Source organism: Fomitopsis serialis (assembly GCF_022376445.1).
Source record: "Fomitopsis serialis strain Sig1Antser10 chromosome Unknown B0H18scaffold_2, whole genome shotgun sequence".
NCBI lineage: Eukaryota > Fungi > Basidiomycota > Agaricomycetes > Polyporales > Fomitopsidaceae > Fomitopsis > Fomitopsis serialis.
In genome coordinates this window covers 1,465,244-1,479,670 of record NW_025954962.1, presented here as the reverse complement: position 1 = coordinate 1,479,670, position 14,427 = coordinate 1,465,244, and the positions used below count along the sequence as shown (strand labels likewise).

Here is a 14,427-nt window from a genome sequence, read left to right as displayed (position 1 = left end):
ACTTCCATTACCAAACCAGCTATACACATCTCTCCCTCAAACAATTACAATCCTGTTGTGACGAACTTCATGCTTAGGAGAAGTCACTGACGGCCTGAGCCGACTGCTGCTTAGCTCCCTCCGAGACGTTGGGGTTGTTCGTGGCGGCCTGCAGAAAGTTTAGCGAATCAACGAGCTCAGCCTTACAGCGTAGCTTACCTTGTGGCCCTGCCTAACCTGGGCGTTGTGAGCCTCGGCGCTGTTGGCCTCTCCGCTTTGCTCCATCTCTTCGAGACGAGCCTGGGCACGCTCCTTGGCCTCCTCAGAGCTGTTGGGGTTGGAGACAGCAGCCTCTGGCGGGGTATGCATCAGTCACACACTCGGATATATGAGAGTATAGATTTCCTCACTGAGGCCGCGGGCAACCTGTACGCAGGGATCAGTAAGCGTCGGTACGACGAGCACCAAGTAGCACTTACGTTTCCAGGGTTGGCCATTGTGACTGAAGGTGCGGGTGAAATTGGTGTGCGAGTGCGAAGATGGTAGGAGACAAGTGGGTTGGGCGTGAAGACGCACCACCGCAGTCTTATATACGCTCGAGAGGGGCTGACGACAGCAGACGACGTTCACAACCGTCATCGAGGACATGTTCGATTCACGTCGCCTTCCTTTTCGGGTGCAACACCGCGCTTCGGCGGGACGATCCTGCGAGCGAGATGATGTCATAGACGCGATGTCCGCACTGTATACCGTCATTGCGCAGAGGACGCGACGATGCCGCCGCCGCCATTCGCCTTGCCCGCTTCACACCTGGACTAGTGGTCATCATGAAGCGCTGGCTGCAGCTGTGATAAAGTACAAGCTCTTCCGCATCACCGTGGCCAGTTTTGGACAGCAAGTGGGCTTACCGCCTGAAGTTGAATCGCATGCGCGGCGTCCGAAGTTGCGGCTGGAAGTACATGCACACACCGGATGGGGAGCGCGGTTAACGCGGTTGTATAAGCGCTATCCAGCTCAACGGCCCGAGATGGACATCAACAGGTCCGGTCACTGTGAACATTAACACTGGCACAATTCGGAATATCTGCAGCAATCCAATCATCCAAACTGTCTGTAAGTGATTTTCGCTCGCCAACGAAGCCTAGCCTCGGTGTCGTCCGCACATTGTACGGCACTCAACGCTCAGGCAGGTCATCGGAGGATTTCTCGCGAATTGGACCTTATCCGAACCCTCACTAAACGTCATGAATACGCACACCGGCCTACCAAAATTCTGAGCGCGAAGCGGCGGAGGAGACACGCGTCACGAATGAGCGCACTGCTGGCAATAAACCGAGGATTATAACAGTGCCGAGAGGACCCTAACCGAGGTTTGCGTTATGGCAGGGATGTCGATGGGCGGCGGCTCAACGAAGTAAAGCAACTGACAAAGAAGGTAAGTCAAGCGACGCGTCAATCATTCTTGGCAACGGTGGGTCGGTGGATCGGCGGCGGGGAGTCGGTGGGGTCGCTTCGCGTGGGGGCGGTCTGGAGACTACCCACGTGACCGCGCTGACGGCGGACTTGACATCACTTCTTGCTCGTTCGCGGTGGTATCCCTGGTGCAAAAGTCGAGTATGGCTTCTTCACAACCGCAACAGAACCGAGGGAGCATGACGCAAAACGTAGCCACGGGCTAGCGCTCGTTGCGTAGGTATAAAGAGGGCCAGCGCGTCGACTTCAAACCAACCAACTTGTCAATCGTCCTGGCTCTCAGATCAACGCGTATTCACTCACCACTTTACTACAATGACCAACCCCGGAAACGTGAGTCGTCGTTCCATCTTATGCGCAGCTTAGAAAGGTTCTGACTGGCGGTCTGCTACAGGTTGCCCGTGGCTTGAGTTAGCACAACCCCTATCACGTTTGCCTGTGCTCGCGTACTGACCTCTTATCCAGAGGCCGCCATCAGCAATCCCAACGTCTCGGACGAAGCGAAGGAGCGCGCTGCCGAGCGCCTTGACTCGATGCAGGACAGCGGTGAGCTCGAGTCTCGCGAGGCGCACAACGCCAACGTCGCCATCGGCCACAAGGTCTGCATCACACATTGCCTTTGCTGTGAGTCGATTTGCTGACACTGATGCTTCACCCAGGCTGCTCTTGCCAACCCCAACATCTCTGAGGAGGCGAAGGAGCACTCTGCTCAGGTCCTCGATGACATGAGTTCTTGAGCTCCTCGATGTCTCCCGATCTCATCGTTGAAATGCCTCGTCGCCCTGCTTTGATCTGTTGTGGAAGATATCAGAAGCTGTATCATAGATGTATATTAGTCTAGCTTACCTCGGTGTATGGCGCGTAATGTTCAATCGTGCTTGGCGTGCGTCCACTGTGTGGCCCCGAAGTTAGAGAGTGAACACATCTTTCCTGATCACAGAACATTCGGGCTGTATATTCGCGACACAGAGCAGCTCAGGTCTGATCGGCTCCCGGGGGTCTTGTGATGGGCGGCCAGCTTACATAGGAACAATGCAACGTATCAGCCATATGATACAACAAACCAAACTGCACAGCGACGACAAACAGGGCAGCATAGCCTACTTCCGGAGGAGTATGTATACAGGATCCCCGAGCACGATACTTGTTAAGTGCCGGAATGAGCCCGTCAAGGACATCAAAAGACCCCAAATGACGCATAGACGGTCCTGAAGAACCATGACAGTAAGCACAGCGCTTGGCCGTAGGTATGTGACGTACACAATCTCTTGTGATCCACCGTCGAACCTGTACACCTGTAGCGAATTATGAGCTCTCGAAGACTAATGCCACCCCACGCAGCGTGCGGCGGAGAAGCGAGCTCACCTTCCCATACATAACATACTCGTAGTCGTCCTCCAGTCCCCTCCTTCCCTTGCCGTCTGGTCTCCACACATCGTTGTCCTTCTCGTCCTCCTCGCCGGCCGTATTTGGTCCCCGTGCTAGTGAAGAAGCGAGGGCAAGGCAAACGACTGGTCCTTTTGTAGCGGGTAGAGCTCAATGTTGTAGTCTAATGTGAGTTCCATGTCGTAGTTTTTGGAGTGGGCATATAGCCGCGAGACTGCAAGGTGAACACATCAACACACTGCCTGCAGTCGACGCTCGCTTGGTGATCGGCGCACCTCGATCGAACTTTTTCCCTTCCTTGTCGATATCACTGATTGTGAACATGTCGTCGAAGACGATGTTGGATGTGTTCGTGGTCATTTTGAGGGTTAACGGAAGACAGAGTCGCCGTGACCCAGGGGAAAGCTGGTTGAGAGAACTGTCAGGGTCGGAAGCGCCTGACGCCCTTGCGGCGAGTTTGCCTCGATCGTGCAGAGATCTCATGCGCCACCCGCGCGACTCAGTTGCCACAGACGCGTCCGCGCCGCCTTTCTTCCCTCCAGCACCATACGTAGTCTCCTCGCTCTGCATTCATCTTTTCAGTCGCATTCTCTTTCTTTGAATGTCTCTGAATCCGTCTCCTTATGTTCTTTCGCGTCTCCCGACACCAGACAAAACCATCTGCGCTGTCTGCAAGCAGCAGGCCGCACCCGGAGAGACTCTGAAACGTTGCCAGAAATGCCGTTCCGTGCCTTATTGCTCGAGGGAATGGTAAGCACTATGCCCCGCTCCAATTGGTTATGCTTTTTGTCTGTATATGCTACCGCGCTGTCGCTGAGCCCTTTGTCGTAGTCAAGTGGCGGACTGGAAAAAACACAAACAGATCTGGTACGCTATGAGGATGTAACACTGATCAAAAGCACCTCGTGACCATTTACTGGCCAGCTTTGTCTACATGCGCGATCGGTCGCTCAATACTACCTCCATGAACTTCGGCGAGAAGGGCTCCAAGAAAGGTGGTCGTACGAGGTATGTACTTCAAGTGGCCGATCCGACCATGCATGACCCCTTGGTGACGCGCCTCTACAGAGCAGATGTGCTGCAGGACCTGTCCATTTGGGCCCAAGAGCATAATGGGTCCGCTCGTCATCATGGCTCCCCTGAACTGTGCTCACTCGGACCATGATGCCTGCCATAGAGACACGCTCACGTTTGCCTGCTGGCAAGCCATGGATCTGACGATAGACATCCACAAGGCCGACACGCACTTCCTCGCCCTCACGCTCCGGAAGAACGACGTCTGGACGAACCGCAGGGCCATGTACAAACTCGTGGATGCGCAAGTCCTCCCGCTCACGCTGCTCTCGAAGAAATTCGAGCACGCCGCCGACGCGCTCGACGAGCAGCCTGTCGACGTTGTCCAGCAGGTCTTGGGGACGGACAAGCGGAGACGCATCGCGGATGGAGCCCTCGGGTCCGTGCTCGTGATGTCGTTCGAGCTTGGGGCGGACGAGACATGACTGTGAAGAAGCGGTCCTCAAGGTTGGCTGTCATTACTACGCACCGCGTCTTCATGTTTCTCACTTATGTGCTCATTTTAGAAAGTTACGCCGACTTTCCAACCTTTGGGGCTTTTCAAGGAGCACTACGAATATCTACGCCGCCTTGTACGTTGTACAACGATACGGGATAGTCTTACTGAGTATAACACATATGTTTATAGCCTCCCGTGGTCGGCAGCTTCTGGAAGCCTTGTCTGAGGAACGCATTGGACGGCGGTGCTTACTCCATCAAGTTCGAGCCCTGGCCTGCGACTTGAGTATCTCTCAGAGAACGACGTCACCGGGAAGATGGCTTCGGTCCCCGATGTCATATGTATCGTGTTGACAAGTGTTATGGGCTTGTGTGAAAAGCTGTACGATAGTTTGTCTCCTTCGATGTATACTTAGAGTTCCCTGGGTCACCACTTTGATACCTGTCTTTCGATTCCCATTCCGTGTATGATAATAGGGGTCACGATGCCAATGCTGTAACTTTGACACGCGTCCATGAATTACTACCAGTCGTGTGTTGGTCGTGTGCCCATTGTTTTGCAGCCGTTGATGTGTATCGGAAGCCATACAACGAGCACCATTTCGTTGTCCGGGATGCGTAGACTCTGGCTCTACGAGTAAGTACGGGTATGTTCTATAAGGATCAGGCTGAGCATGAGCTGTGCCTTCTGTTGCTTATTGACAAAGCAAATCATCACCATCCTCGCGATCCCCGCACCTCGATGTCCAAGCACTTTCTCAAGGCCTCCCTCGTCTCGCCCACGCCCCACTCCGTGCCAGCACCCGCTCCACCAAAGAACGGCGCGACACAAACCTTCCCAATAGCGGCAAAGAGGTCCTCAAGGATCCATGTCAACCGTGGACCTGTCAGTTCAATGGCAGGCTCCGAGTTAACTTCGAGGAGGTACACTTGGAACTTCCGTTTGGCGGAAGGGGACTCGGCACGCGTGACTAGAAAGTCGATGCCAAATAGCTCGAACACGTTTGGAAGAGCCTGACGAAGACGCGATTAGTCTGTCTGTAAGTAACAGCTAATGAAGGAGAGACAATTACCTGAAAATGAACACTCATGTCGAGTGCAGCTTTGAAAGTCTCGCCTAGCACCTCTGCGACTTGTAATTTGATATCCTCAATGTCTTCAGCTGACAACTGCTCGGATTCCTGCGCCAGGGGCGTTTGCTGGGCTTTGCTTGCTGCCCGCAACTCCTCGGCACCTAACATCTCACCCATTGCTCGTGAAGGCCTAGGCTGTCGCGGTCGGGCTTGTGCTGACTGGGCTGTCGAAGCCGAAAGAATACGGCATCCCACAAGCTCATCAAATAGTCTCACTCCAGCTTCACCGTGGTCCGTCTGCAGAGAGGTGTTGGTGAGGTGTGCTGTAAGATCCTCGTTCACGTAGTCCGCTGTCGACTTATCCGCGGAAGATCCGGGCGCTGCGTAGGGTACAACCGAGAAGAGAGCGAGCATCCGGGTGTACATATAGACCGTCAGGGCACCAGAGGCGACGCAGTAGACGCGGAGGTGGAACTATTCCGGCATGAGCAGCTTTGCGCGGAGCACGAGCGTAGTGAAGCTGACTTTATGACCATGTAGATCCTGAGGCTGCGGCTTAGGCCTTCCGTCTAGTGGGACCTCCAAAGGATCTAGAAGTAAAGGTTCGGCAATGTACTCCTACGATGATGTCAGGAAGGTAAGAGACAACCAAGACGACGACGCACTTGTATGACGAAGTGTCGCAACTGGGAGGCTGCGACTGCAGTGTCCGGCTTGGTGGTCTCTGCGTCGTATCCTTCTTGGTCTTCTTCCTCGTCCGAATCGGGTTCAAATCCTTCGAATATCTGCGTCAACTCGTCCTTGGTATGGAACAACCTGATGCCCATGCCCCGGTCCGCCATGCCAGGTTTCAGGATCCACCACTTCTTCTCTTCGCCGTCGAGCTCCAGACCAAGATCGTATAAGTCGTCGCTCCACATCTCGTCTAGCTCGTCGGCAAAGCTGAGATCTATGTCCCATGTCTTCGGTACGGTGCGCTGCAGCGGAGAGTCGGGATGCTTCGTTACATAGCTCCGAATACACCGGGAGAGGTAGTGTTTTCGGATGAGGGCTTTGCGAATGATATACGATGATGAAAGGACTCTTGATCCAGACGGAGGAAGATGGATCAGGTCATGGTTGATGACGTCGTACGTCGACCATTGCAGTAGGTTTCCCGGCGAGGACACGAGCTGCTCGGATAGCGAGTCGACGATGGCGGGAGGTGAGACCAGAGACGACAGTGCCCTACGTACGAGCCCATCCGTCAACGGCGCAGAGGCCAGCATACGAGTGCGGTGGATGCCTGCATCGCGTGCAGGCTGTAGGCGTAATCGTAAGTAGCACTCGGCCAACGGCAGAGAACACAATGCACGGCCCGGTGAATTTGTTGTGAATTGAAGATCGACAGGGAGGAACGCGATAAGATAAGATGGCGGAACCACTGCCGCGCCTCGCGGCGGGAAGTGCGGACGAGTGATCGTCACCACGCCCAGCCAGCCACCTCCCTTCCCGTCGCATGCCCACACGTCCCAGCAAATCCTCGTCTCGCCAGCCCACACTCGACCGACGTGCGGGATGGGGAATGCATAATCTTCAGCCTCCAGCCCACCTTCACGCAGGGATTGATTCTCGGGCAGTTCTCCATCCTCTTCCTGCTCATCCTTGTCCTCAAGTACCTCTTCTTCGACACCGTCGCGGATCGCTCATACCAAGCTTCTTCGTACCAACCGAAGCTTGAGAGAGACGAAGATGAAGGAGTAGCCTTTCTTGCAGAGCGCCTAGCTTCGGGACTGGACAAGAGTGGAAAGACGGAAGCGGGCGGATTGGAGAGTGCAGACTGGCTCAACGGCGTCCTGCGGCAGGTATGTTGTATGCCTCGCATACATCGTCTGTACCATATGATAACAAACTTGGAACTCAGGTAGTGGAGTCGTATCGCGTGAAACTGCGTGACGGCCTGTCTGGCGCGGCTGGCGATGAGGTCGCGCGAAAGCGGGTCGAAGAGTTCGCAAATAGGATACGGCCACCAGGGTTCCTTGTATGTATCTACGTCTCATTGCTTTCTGTCGGTCGAGTGACATGTATGCGCTCTACAGGATCCCATCAAAATCCATGCCGTCGACTTGGGCATTTCTGCCCCACGCTTGTCTCGGGCACGTCAAAAGCCCTCCGTCTCAAAGAATGCAGACCCAGTACGTCCACGCACTGTACGAGTGCATTTGTACAAAGCTGAAATGTCTGCGCTTGTGTGTCTAGGCCATCGAATTTGACATGGACTATGTAGACACGATCTCGATCTCCCTTTCTACCTCCGTCCTTTTCAACTACCCGTTCACGTCATTCGCTCGTCTACCGGTCTCGCTCACGATCTCTCTTTCGCTCTTATCTGCAACAGTAAGAGGACAGCACACTCAACCTGATTCACCACAATTCTAACAAACGTCCGCAGATACTCTTAACGCCGCCACAGCCCCACTCGCTGCATCCCACACTCGCAATTGCCTTACCATGTCCCGAGACTGACTTCACTCTCAACCTGCAGACGAAGTCTCTCATGGGAAGCCGAGCCAAGCTTGCTGATGTGCCCAAACTGCACGAGCTCATCACGAACCAGGTCTGCTGCGTCCCCTTGCGTCCCCTGTGAACTTCACTCATCTGCTTCTTGAAGATACGACGAGTAATTGTGGACAGGGGCGCGTTCAAAATTGTGCTTCCGGGTCTCGCGAGCGTGGCCGAGGTCAAGGAAGATATTCAGAAAGCACGCGAAGCGAATGGCTTGCCCGTGAACTGAAGCGCTAGATTCTATTAGGTGTCTCACTATTGTACGGTCTATTGTAGGTGAGTCTTTTTTCTTCGAATGCGGCTACTTGAGCTTAATGTGATGTTTTCTCGTTCTAGGTTGCGCGATGTATTAATGGATGGAGTACTGTACAGCAACGAATGCGCAGGCCTGAAGGGCGTGCTGAGAAATTTTTGCGCCTGATTCTTCGCCCCGCAATAAGCCCAGGTACGTGGCCCTCTACAAAATGCATCGCAATGGCCTGTCGTCGTCAGAAAGATGCGACTCGGCGTAGCCACATTTGTATGAAGCTATCACGGATGTTGACTCGTATATTGAGCATCACTCATTGATTCCGATGTGGCATGCAAGCCTCTACCGGTGAGCGAACACGCCAGAGTGAACTCGCGACTCTGATGAAGTGAAGACGGCGAGGTGCATCTAGTGCTCAGGTGGACTCATGCGAGCACTCCGAGAAGGCTGATTCACGTAGCGAGAGGGTTTTTACTTTCAACAGCGACGCCTGTCTGAAGCATCAGCGTGTGTTGACCCTCGAACATAAGATACACGCCACAAACTACTATGCATCGAGTGTTATATCGTGCACTGTACAATGGCATACATCGAATATGACCCTTTCACGTCCAATCTAGGATCCACCATAGCCAAACTTATAACCGTCAGACACGGCTGTCGCGTGCGGATGATAGCAGCGCTGCAGCTTTGGCTGATCGTGGCCGAATGTCGCACTCAAAGGGACAAGGATGGCTAATAGGACATCGGTCAACGTGGGTACCGAGCGGCAACAGACCGAAGGCACAGACGTACCTAACCAACTTGCCACTGAATTGCATCGAAGGCTCCACAACCTTGCCGTCAACCACCGGCTTCGAAATGTTGAAGACGGAGAGGGTCATAGCCGCAACAAGGGACAGCGACATACCAGCCAACTGGAGGCCTGTTAATGCGTAGGTTAACTGCGCATTCAGTTTGTGGTTTCGGGAAGTCTTTGCGTAGAGCGACGCAGACAGACCTGGGCATTTACTTCGGCAGTTATCAGAAACATTGAGGGCGTGAGGTTTGGTGGTTATGTACTGACCGTCTTCCAAACCCAAAACATATCTGACGGGGATCATATTCCGGTTCCGAACTGCCAGAGGGAACAAATCTGTCTGGATTGAATTCTTCCGGATTCGAGTATAAACCACGATCGTGAAGCATGGCCCTGTCATCTTTCAGCATAGCATACAATCATGATAGCAAGGACGAATAGGACGAACCAAATATTGGGGAAGACTGTTGTTCCCTTAGGTATGAAAAAGCCCGCATGCTCATCGTCTTCTGTGAGATTATGAGGTATCCCTTGGCTTGTTGATCAGCCTCAAACCGCACTGCTGACAGAGAGGAGTTGACTCGCCTACAGGAGTGATGGCATGCCATCGCAACACCTCCCAACAAAGTGCCTTCAGATAAGGGAGCCGGTCGAGGTCAGCCACACAGGGAAGTCTATCGTTTCCAATGACGTTGTCGATCTCGTCCTGCGCCCTCTTTTGCTTCTCAGGGTAGCACATCATAGCTAGAAAGAGGGCGAGAACCGCTCCCGTTGACTACACGATGAATGCACATGCGACTGAGCTAGCCTCGCAGTGTACTTATGTCACGTCTAGCCACCTACCGTATCAGCACCGCCTATAGATCATATGCATCGGCACACGTACGATCGGTACGGGAGAGGTCCACATACCAGCATATAGTGAGGTAGCTGCGTCAGCAATTAGGTCTTCATATTCTGGGTCATCGTTCTGTTCCAGGTATTCGGATACGAAACAAGGTTCTAATGTGCCGGCTTGCTGTTTGGAGGTCAGTTCGGCTACGGAGAATATCATGTGTCCTCGGTACCAAGTGTAGCTTGGAGTGTTTGAGCGGAAGTTCTCGCATCGTAGTGAAGAATGCGCGCCACGTCTGTGCTTGCCTCTTCCATCCTGCACCAGGAAGCCAAGAGGGGATTTTTGTCACTAAGAGATATGTTTAGTCAATGAGCGTCATGGGTTGGACTGCGAAGTAACATACAAATTGGAAAGACATCCGCTAAGTAAGTTCCCGGTGCAGTGGCGACAGAAAAATTAGCCATTGCGCGTTTGACAATGTTGGCTAGCTCATCATCGCCTTCTTTGATGCCAAAGCCGTATATGATTCGTAGAATCGAAGCGGTGGTATACCTGCAGCCAGCTGTGAGCAGTTGCATCGGGTTGATTCGGCAAAGCGGAACACAGCACTCACTGATCTACTTGTTTCGTCAATGTGTTGGGATCGGATATGATACGACACAGGAAATTGAGAACTTCGCGTTCAAGATGGATCGACAGGCCGAGTAGAGCGGTACGATTGCCTATCTTCTGGGCGACAAGTTTACGAAGGTCTTTCAACGTCGGGCCATAGTGACGCAGGGCAATGGCACGTCCCCACCCCATTATCTCGCTGATCACTGGTGATCTTGGTCTGTCCGAGTATACTACGCCTTTCTTGTCGAGTAATTGGAAGGCAAGGCTCGGGGAATTCAGGACCAGGATTGTCTGACCAAGCAGATTTAGCATCATGATGTCTCCTGAACCGAAACGTCAGGACCACTGTATTCGTAAGTTTTGCGGAAGGGATTTACCCCACTGAGTACTCCATTTCGCAAATGTCTTCCACACGAACGGCTTCGGCACGTCGAAGATATTCCCGATGAGAGGCCACCCAGGTGGACCGGGAGGTAGGTGTCCTCGCGCTCGACTCGAGGTCAGACGTGCTATGATGTAAATGAGCGAAATGAGGGCCAAGACATCGACGACACCTATGACTATAGCCATTGACAGGAGGGCTGAGGTATTGGGCCTCAGGATGGTCGAGCGTTGCAGCTTCCTTTTAACAGTCTGAACGAAGAGTCATGTTGCCGCATGCTATTGAAGCTGAAAGCTCCATCCAGCCGTGTTGTCGCCGCTTGGATCGTAAATGCCATGTCCATCGACGGGACTAATCTAAAAGACACTTTGAGTTTGATGCGCTGACTCGGAGCAGCACCGGTAGAATTGGGCGGTCCTTAAGTGACACGTCGCGTGCGGAGAAAGTTTGTACAACCCCAGGCCAATGGGCTTACATCGACATCTCCATACTCCAAATACGCGTTTGGTTCGTATCTACCATGTTAGCGGCGTGGTTCATCTGCCCAATATGAAATTTAGGCAACATACACACTGCAAAACATCACGCAACCAGTATCGTCTCGTGAACATCGCGATGGGATGCATCCGATACGATCCTTCGCGCCCGTGTCCCAACCGTGTCCCAGTGACCATCCGCCGCAGCCAACTTAGACAGGACTACCGAACGCTGAAGACAGCAGAGCCATAGCCTTGTCTGATCGCGGCAGGATATCGCATTCGAAAGGGAGCGGATGGCTGACGGACGATCGGTAGATCAGCTCGCAGAGCGGCGACAGAGCGAAGACACGAGCACTGTGCACCTGATCGGGTTCGCAGTGAACTGCACCAAGGGCTCTACAACCTTGCCATTGACGCTTGGCTTCGAAATGTTGAAGACAGATAGGGTCGTGGCCACAACCAGGGACAGTGACATCTGAGCCAACTGCATGCCTGTCAACAGTGCAGTGAGATCATCAGTATGTCACGGTGACAATGGTGTCTTTGCGTTGACATACCCGGACATTTACTTCGTCATTGTCAGTATTAGGTGAGGACACAGACATGATCAACGGGTTATACTGACCGTCTACCAAACCCGAAACATATCTGACGAGGGTCATATTCCGGCTCGTAACCATCAGAAGGTACAAATCTGTCTGGATTAAATTCTTCAGGATTTGAGTATAGACGACGATCGCGGAGTATAGCCCTACTCAGCGTTCAGCAAGACATTTGACACGGGCAAAAGTAGTGAAGACAGACCAAATGTTGGCAAAAACGATCGTAACCCTTGGGGACAAAATAGCCCGCACATACATCATCTTCTGTGAGTCTATGAGGTGCTCCTGTGGTAATCAGTACCAGACGATGTTGTCTTCTAAGAGAAGTTGACTCACCTAAAGGAGCAATGGCATGCCATCGCAACACCTCCCAACATAGTGCTTTCACGTAAGGTAGTCGGTCTAGATCAGCCACACTGGGAAGCTTATCGTTTCCGATGATGCTGTCGATCTCGTCCTGAGCTTTCTTTTGTTTCTCGGGATAGCACATCATAGCCAAGAAAAAGGCGAGTATTGCACCCACTGACTGCACACTGCAGTGAGATGATGAGCCACACGTTCTGATGACCACCCACCGTATCAGCACCGGCTGGCGCGTCATAGACATCGGTCAGTAGAAATTGGCGTGGTTAGGGAAGCCCACATACCGGCATATAGCGAGGTAGCGGCGTCAGCGATCAAGTTTTCGCGCTCTAGATTGTCATTGCCGTCTAGATATTCGGACACGAAGCAAGGTTCCAATGTGCCGGCTTGCTGTCTTCGAGGTCAGTTCTGCCACGGGGAGCTACACGTGCCCAGTACCAACTGTTCCTTGGAGTACTTGAGCGGCAGTTCACGCATCATTGTGAAGTATGTGCTCCACGTTTGTGCTTGTCTCTTCCATCCTGCACCAGGGAACCAAGCGGGGATTCTTGTCACTGAGAGAGAAGTTCGATAAATGTGGAATAAGTACGTCGTGAGATTCAACAGCGGACGTACTTATTGGAAAGATATCCGCCAAGTAAGCTCCCGGTGCAGCGGCAATGGAAAAAGTATCCATGGCACGCTTGACGACATTGACTAGCTCATCGTTGTCTTCTTTGATGCCATAACCATATGTGATGCGCAGAATTGAAGCAGTGGTGTATCTGCGAATAGCCGAGTGTGAGCGTTGACGGTTGACATATGCGCGCCGCAGCCGCTCACCGATCTACTTGTTTTGCCAATGTCTTGGGATCAGACATAATACGCCATAGGAAGCTGAGAGCTTCGCGTTCAAGGTGGATTGACAAATCCTGCAGAGCGGTACGGGTGCCGATCTTCTGAGCGACAAGCTTGCGAAGTGCTTTCAATGTCGGACTATAACGACGCAGGCCGATGGTGCGTTCCCACCCCATTATCTCGGTGATCACTGGTTGTCTCGGTCTGTCCGAGTAAATTGCACTTTTCTTGTCGAGGAGCTCAAAGGCAACGTTCGAGGAGTTCAGAACTAGTACAGTCTGTCCGAGCAAATTAAGCGTCATGATGTCTCCTGCAGTCAAGCGTCAGACAATCTGTAGCCTCGGCTGCAGAGAAGGACTTACCCCATTCATCACTCCATTTCGCGAAGGTCTTCCACGCACCCGTCTTTGGCACGTCGAGCGCATTCCCGATCAGAGGCCACCCGGGTGGACCTGGCGGTAGGTATCCTCGCGCTCGACTTGAATTCAAACGCGCTATGATGCAAATGAGTAGAATGAAGGCCGAGATATCGACGACACCTATGCATGTAGGCATTGCAGTAATGGACATGGGGTATTGAGCTTGATGGTCGACCGTGCAGCTTGCTGTTAAGTATAGACCGATGGCGCTCAGGTGTCACTCGAACGAGAGTCAGTTGCGAAGGGACACCATACCGAGCGTCATTGGAACGACAGCTCCATTCAGTCGTATTGTCGCTGTTTGGATACAAGATACCATTTCCATCGACAAGGTACTTGCAACTCGGGCTAAACGGGCTTGACGGTTACCGATGTCTCTGACGCATTTGGTTCGGCGGATGCTGTTAACTTGTCTAGGATGTTAGCGGCCGCGATCCATCGCCTGCGCAGCAGGGAATCTAGTAGAGCTATCCCAGGTAAGGCACATTGAGTACTGACCGACGTTGTGATAATGGATGGTGTACTACGGTATAGCGACGAATTGAGGGTCATGGGCATGTGTGTGTCACAGCCTGCTCCTCCACTCCGCGTCAAGCAGAGATTCGGCGCTCGACGAACTTGAAACCAAAGTCGCTATATGTATGTGTCGCTGTCAGAAGAGCGCAACCATCGGTTTGTGAGGTTGCTGGAGGTGTGGCGTGGATCTCGAGTGCGTTCCGTTCCCCATGTACTCCCAAGTTCGATTCGACTGTCTGTTGATCGTGTATGCTGGTTGCCATGCGCATTGGGTTTCATGCACTCACTCCGATGTGAAAGTTGGGTGCGCAAGCTTTGCCTAGCTTACAAGCGCATGGCAGTCTTGGTATTGATCTCAAGGGC

At 52.9% G+C, this 14,427-nt stretch overlaps 9 protein-coding genes across 9 annotated transcripts; 4 read left to right on the top strand and 5 right to left on the bottom strand.

Annotated features, from left to right (window-relative positions):
* Positions 1-73: 73 nt before the first annotated feature.
* B0H18DRAFT_1113410 (uncharacterized protein) lies at positions 74-476 on the bottom strand (the record flags this gene model as incomplete). The annotated part of the gene is made up of 4 exons (XM_048032948.1): positions 74-148; positions 199-332; positions 390-405; positions 459-476. The coding sequence occupies 4 exons, from the start codon at positions 474-476 to the stop codon at positions 74-76; spliced, it is 243 nt and encodes an 80-aa protein (XP_047900682.1).
* B0H18DRAFT_971367 (uncharacterized protein) lies at positions 115-968 on the top strand (the record flags this gene model as incomplete). Its single annotated transcript, XM_048043788.1, has 6 exons — positions 115-148; positions 199-332; positions 390-405; positions 599-723; positions 745-800; positions 865-968. Coding segments are annotated over 3 exons (285 nt in total), but the record flags the coding sequence as incomplete, so codon positions are not given.
* Positions 969-1,767: 799 nt separating this feature from the next.
* B0H18DRAFT_1113409 (Conidiation protein 6-domain-containing protein) lies at positions 1,768-2,189 on the top strand (the record flags this gene model as incomplete). Its single annotated transcript, XM_048032947.1, has 4 exons — positions 1,768-1,785; positions 1,847-1,862; positions 1,918-2,051; positions 2,112-2,189. The coding sequence occupies 4 exons, from the start codon at positions 1,768-1,770 to the stop codon at positions 2,187-2,189; spliced, it is 246 nt and encodes an 81-aa protein (XP_047900680.1).
* A 210-nt stretch (positions 2,190-2,399) lies between these two features.
* B0H18DRAFT_971362 (uncharacterized protein) lies at positions 2,400-3,263 on the bottom strand. Its single transcript, XM_048043787.1, has 5 exons — positions 3,114-3,263; positions 2,962-3,052; positions 2,818-2,878; positions 2,715-2,747; positions 2,400-2,660 (listed from the first exon to the last, which is right to left on the bottom strand). Exons 1-5 carry the CDS (start codon positions 3,196-3,198, stop codon positions 2,553-2,555), a joined length of 378 nt encoding a protein of 125 aa, XP_047900679.1. The 5' UTR covers positions 3,199-3,263; the 3' UTR covers positions 2,400-2,552.
* A 336-nt stretch (positions 3,264-3,599) lies between these two features.
* Positions 3,600-4,862, top strand: B0H18DRAFT_971358 (uncharacterized protein). The gene is made up of 7 exons (XM_048043786.1): positions 3,600-3,705; positions 3,763-3,846; positions 3,907-3,954; positions 4,016-4,309; positions 4,332-4,359; positions 4,419-4,484; positions 4,541-4,862. Exons 2-7 carry the CDS (start codon positions 3,773-3,775, stop codon positions 4,634-4,636), a joined length of 606 nt encoding a protein of 201 aa, XP_047900678.1. The 5' UTR covers positions 3,600-3,705; positions 3,763-3,772; the 3' UTR covers positions 4,637-4,862.
* On the bottom strand, positions 4,863-6,732 carry B0H18DRAFT_971354 (tubulin-tyrosine ligase family-domain-containing protein). Its single transcript, XM_048043785.1, has 4 exons — positions 6,089-6,732; positions 5,949-6,041; positions 5,424-5,897; positions 4,863-5,364 (listed from the first exon to the last, which is right to left on the bottom strand). Exons 1-4 carry the CDS (start codon positions 6,689-6,691, stop codon positions 5,065-5,067), a joined length of 1,470 nt encoding a protein of 489 aa, XP_047900677.1. The 5' UTR covers positions 6,692-6,732; the 3' UTR covers positions 4,863-5,064.
* A 102-nt stretch (positions 6,733-6,834) lies between these two features.
* On the top strand, positions 6,835-8,504 carry B0H18DRAFT_1206406 (maintenance of mitochondrial morphology protein 1; the record flags this gene model as incomplete). The annotated part of the gene is made up of 8 exons (XM_048036173.1): positions 6,835-6,868; positions 6,939-7,267; positions 7,327-7,443; positions 7,502-7,597; positions 7,662-7,799; positions 7,855-8,019; positions 8,074-8,243; positions 8,304-8,504. 7 exons carry the CDS (start codon positions 6,835-6,837, stop codon positions 8,194-8,196), a joined length of 1,002 nt encoding a protein of 333 aa, XP_047900676.1. The 3' UTR covers positions 8,197-8,243; positions 8,304-8,504.
* A 62-nt stretch (positions 8,505-8,566) lies between these two features.
* On the bottom strand, positions 8,567-11,203 carry B0H18DRAFT_971345 (cytochrome P450). Its single transcript, XM_048043784.1, has 12 exons — positions 10,844-11,203; positions 10,465-10,789; positions 10,255-10,403; positions 10,084-10,199; positions 9,929-10,034; positions 9,860-9,873; positions 9,602-9,791; positions 9,465-9,546; positions 9,284-9,409; positions 9,218-9,228; positions 9,013-9,142; positions 8,567-8,952 (listed from the first exon to the last, which is right to left on the bottom strand). Exons 1-12 carry the CDS (start codon positions 11,034-11,036, stop codon positions 8,865-8,867), a joined length of 1,530 nt encoding a protein of 509 aa, XP_047900675.1. The 5' UTR covers positions 11,037-11,203; the 3' UTR covers positions 8,567-8,864.
* A 333-nt stretch (positions 11,204-11,536) lies between these two features.
* On the bottom strand, positions 11,537-13,684 carry B0H18DRAFT_1113403 (cytochrome P450; the record flags this gene model as incomplete). The annotated part of the gene is made up of 12 exons (XM_048032946.1): positions 11,537-11,624; positions 11,690-11,819; positions 11,885-11,895; positions 11,953-12,078; positions 12,132-12,201; positions 12,266-12,455; positions 12,505-12,518; positions 12,577-12,682; positions 12,731-12,846; positions 12,908-13,056; positions 13,115-13,439; positions 13,492-13,684. 12 exons carry the CDS (start codon positions 13,682-13,684, stop codon positions 11,537-11,539), a joined length of 1,518 nt encoding a protein of 505 aa, XP_047900674.1.
* Between the last annotated feature and the right edge of the window lie 743 nt (positions 13,685-14,427).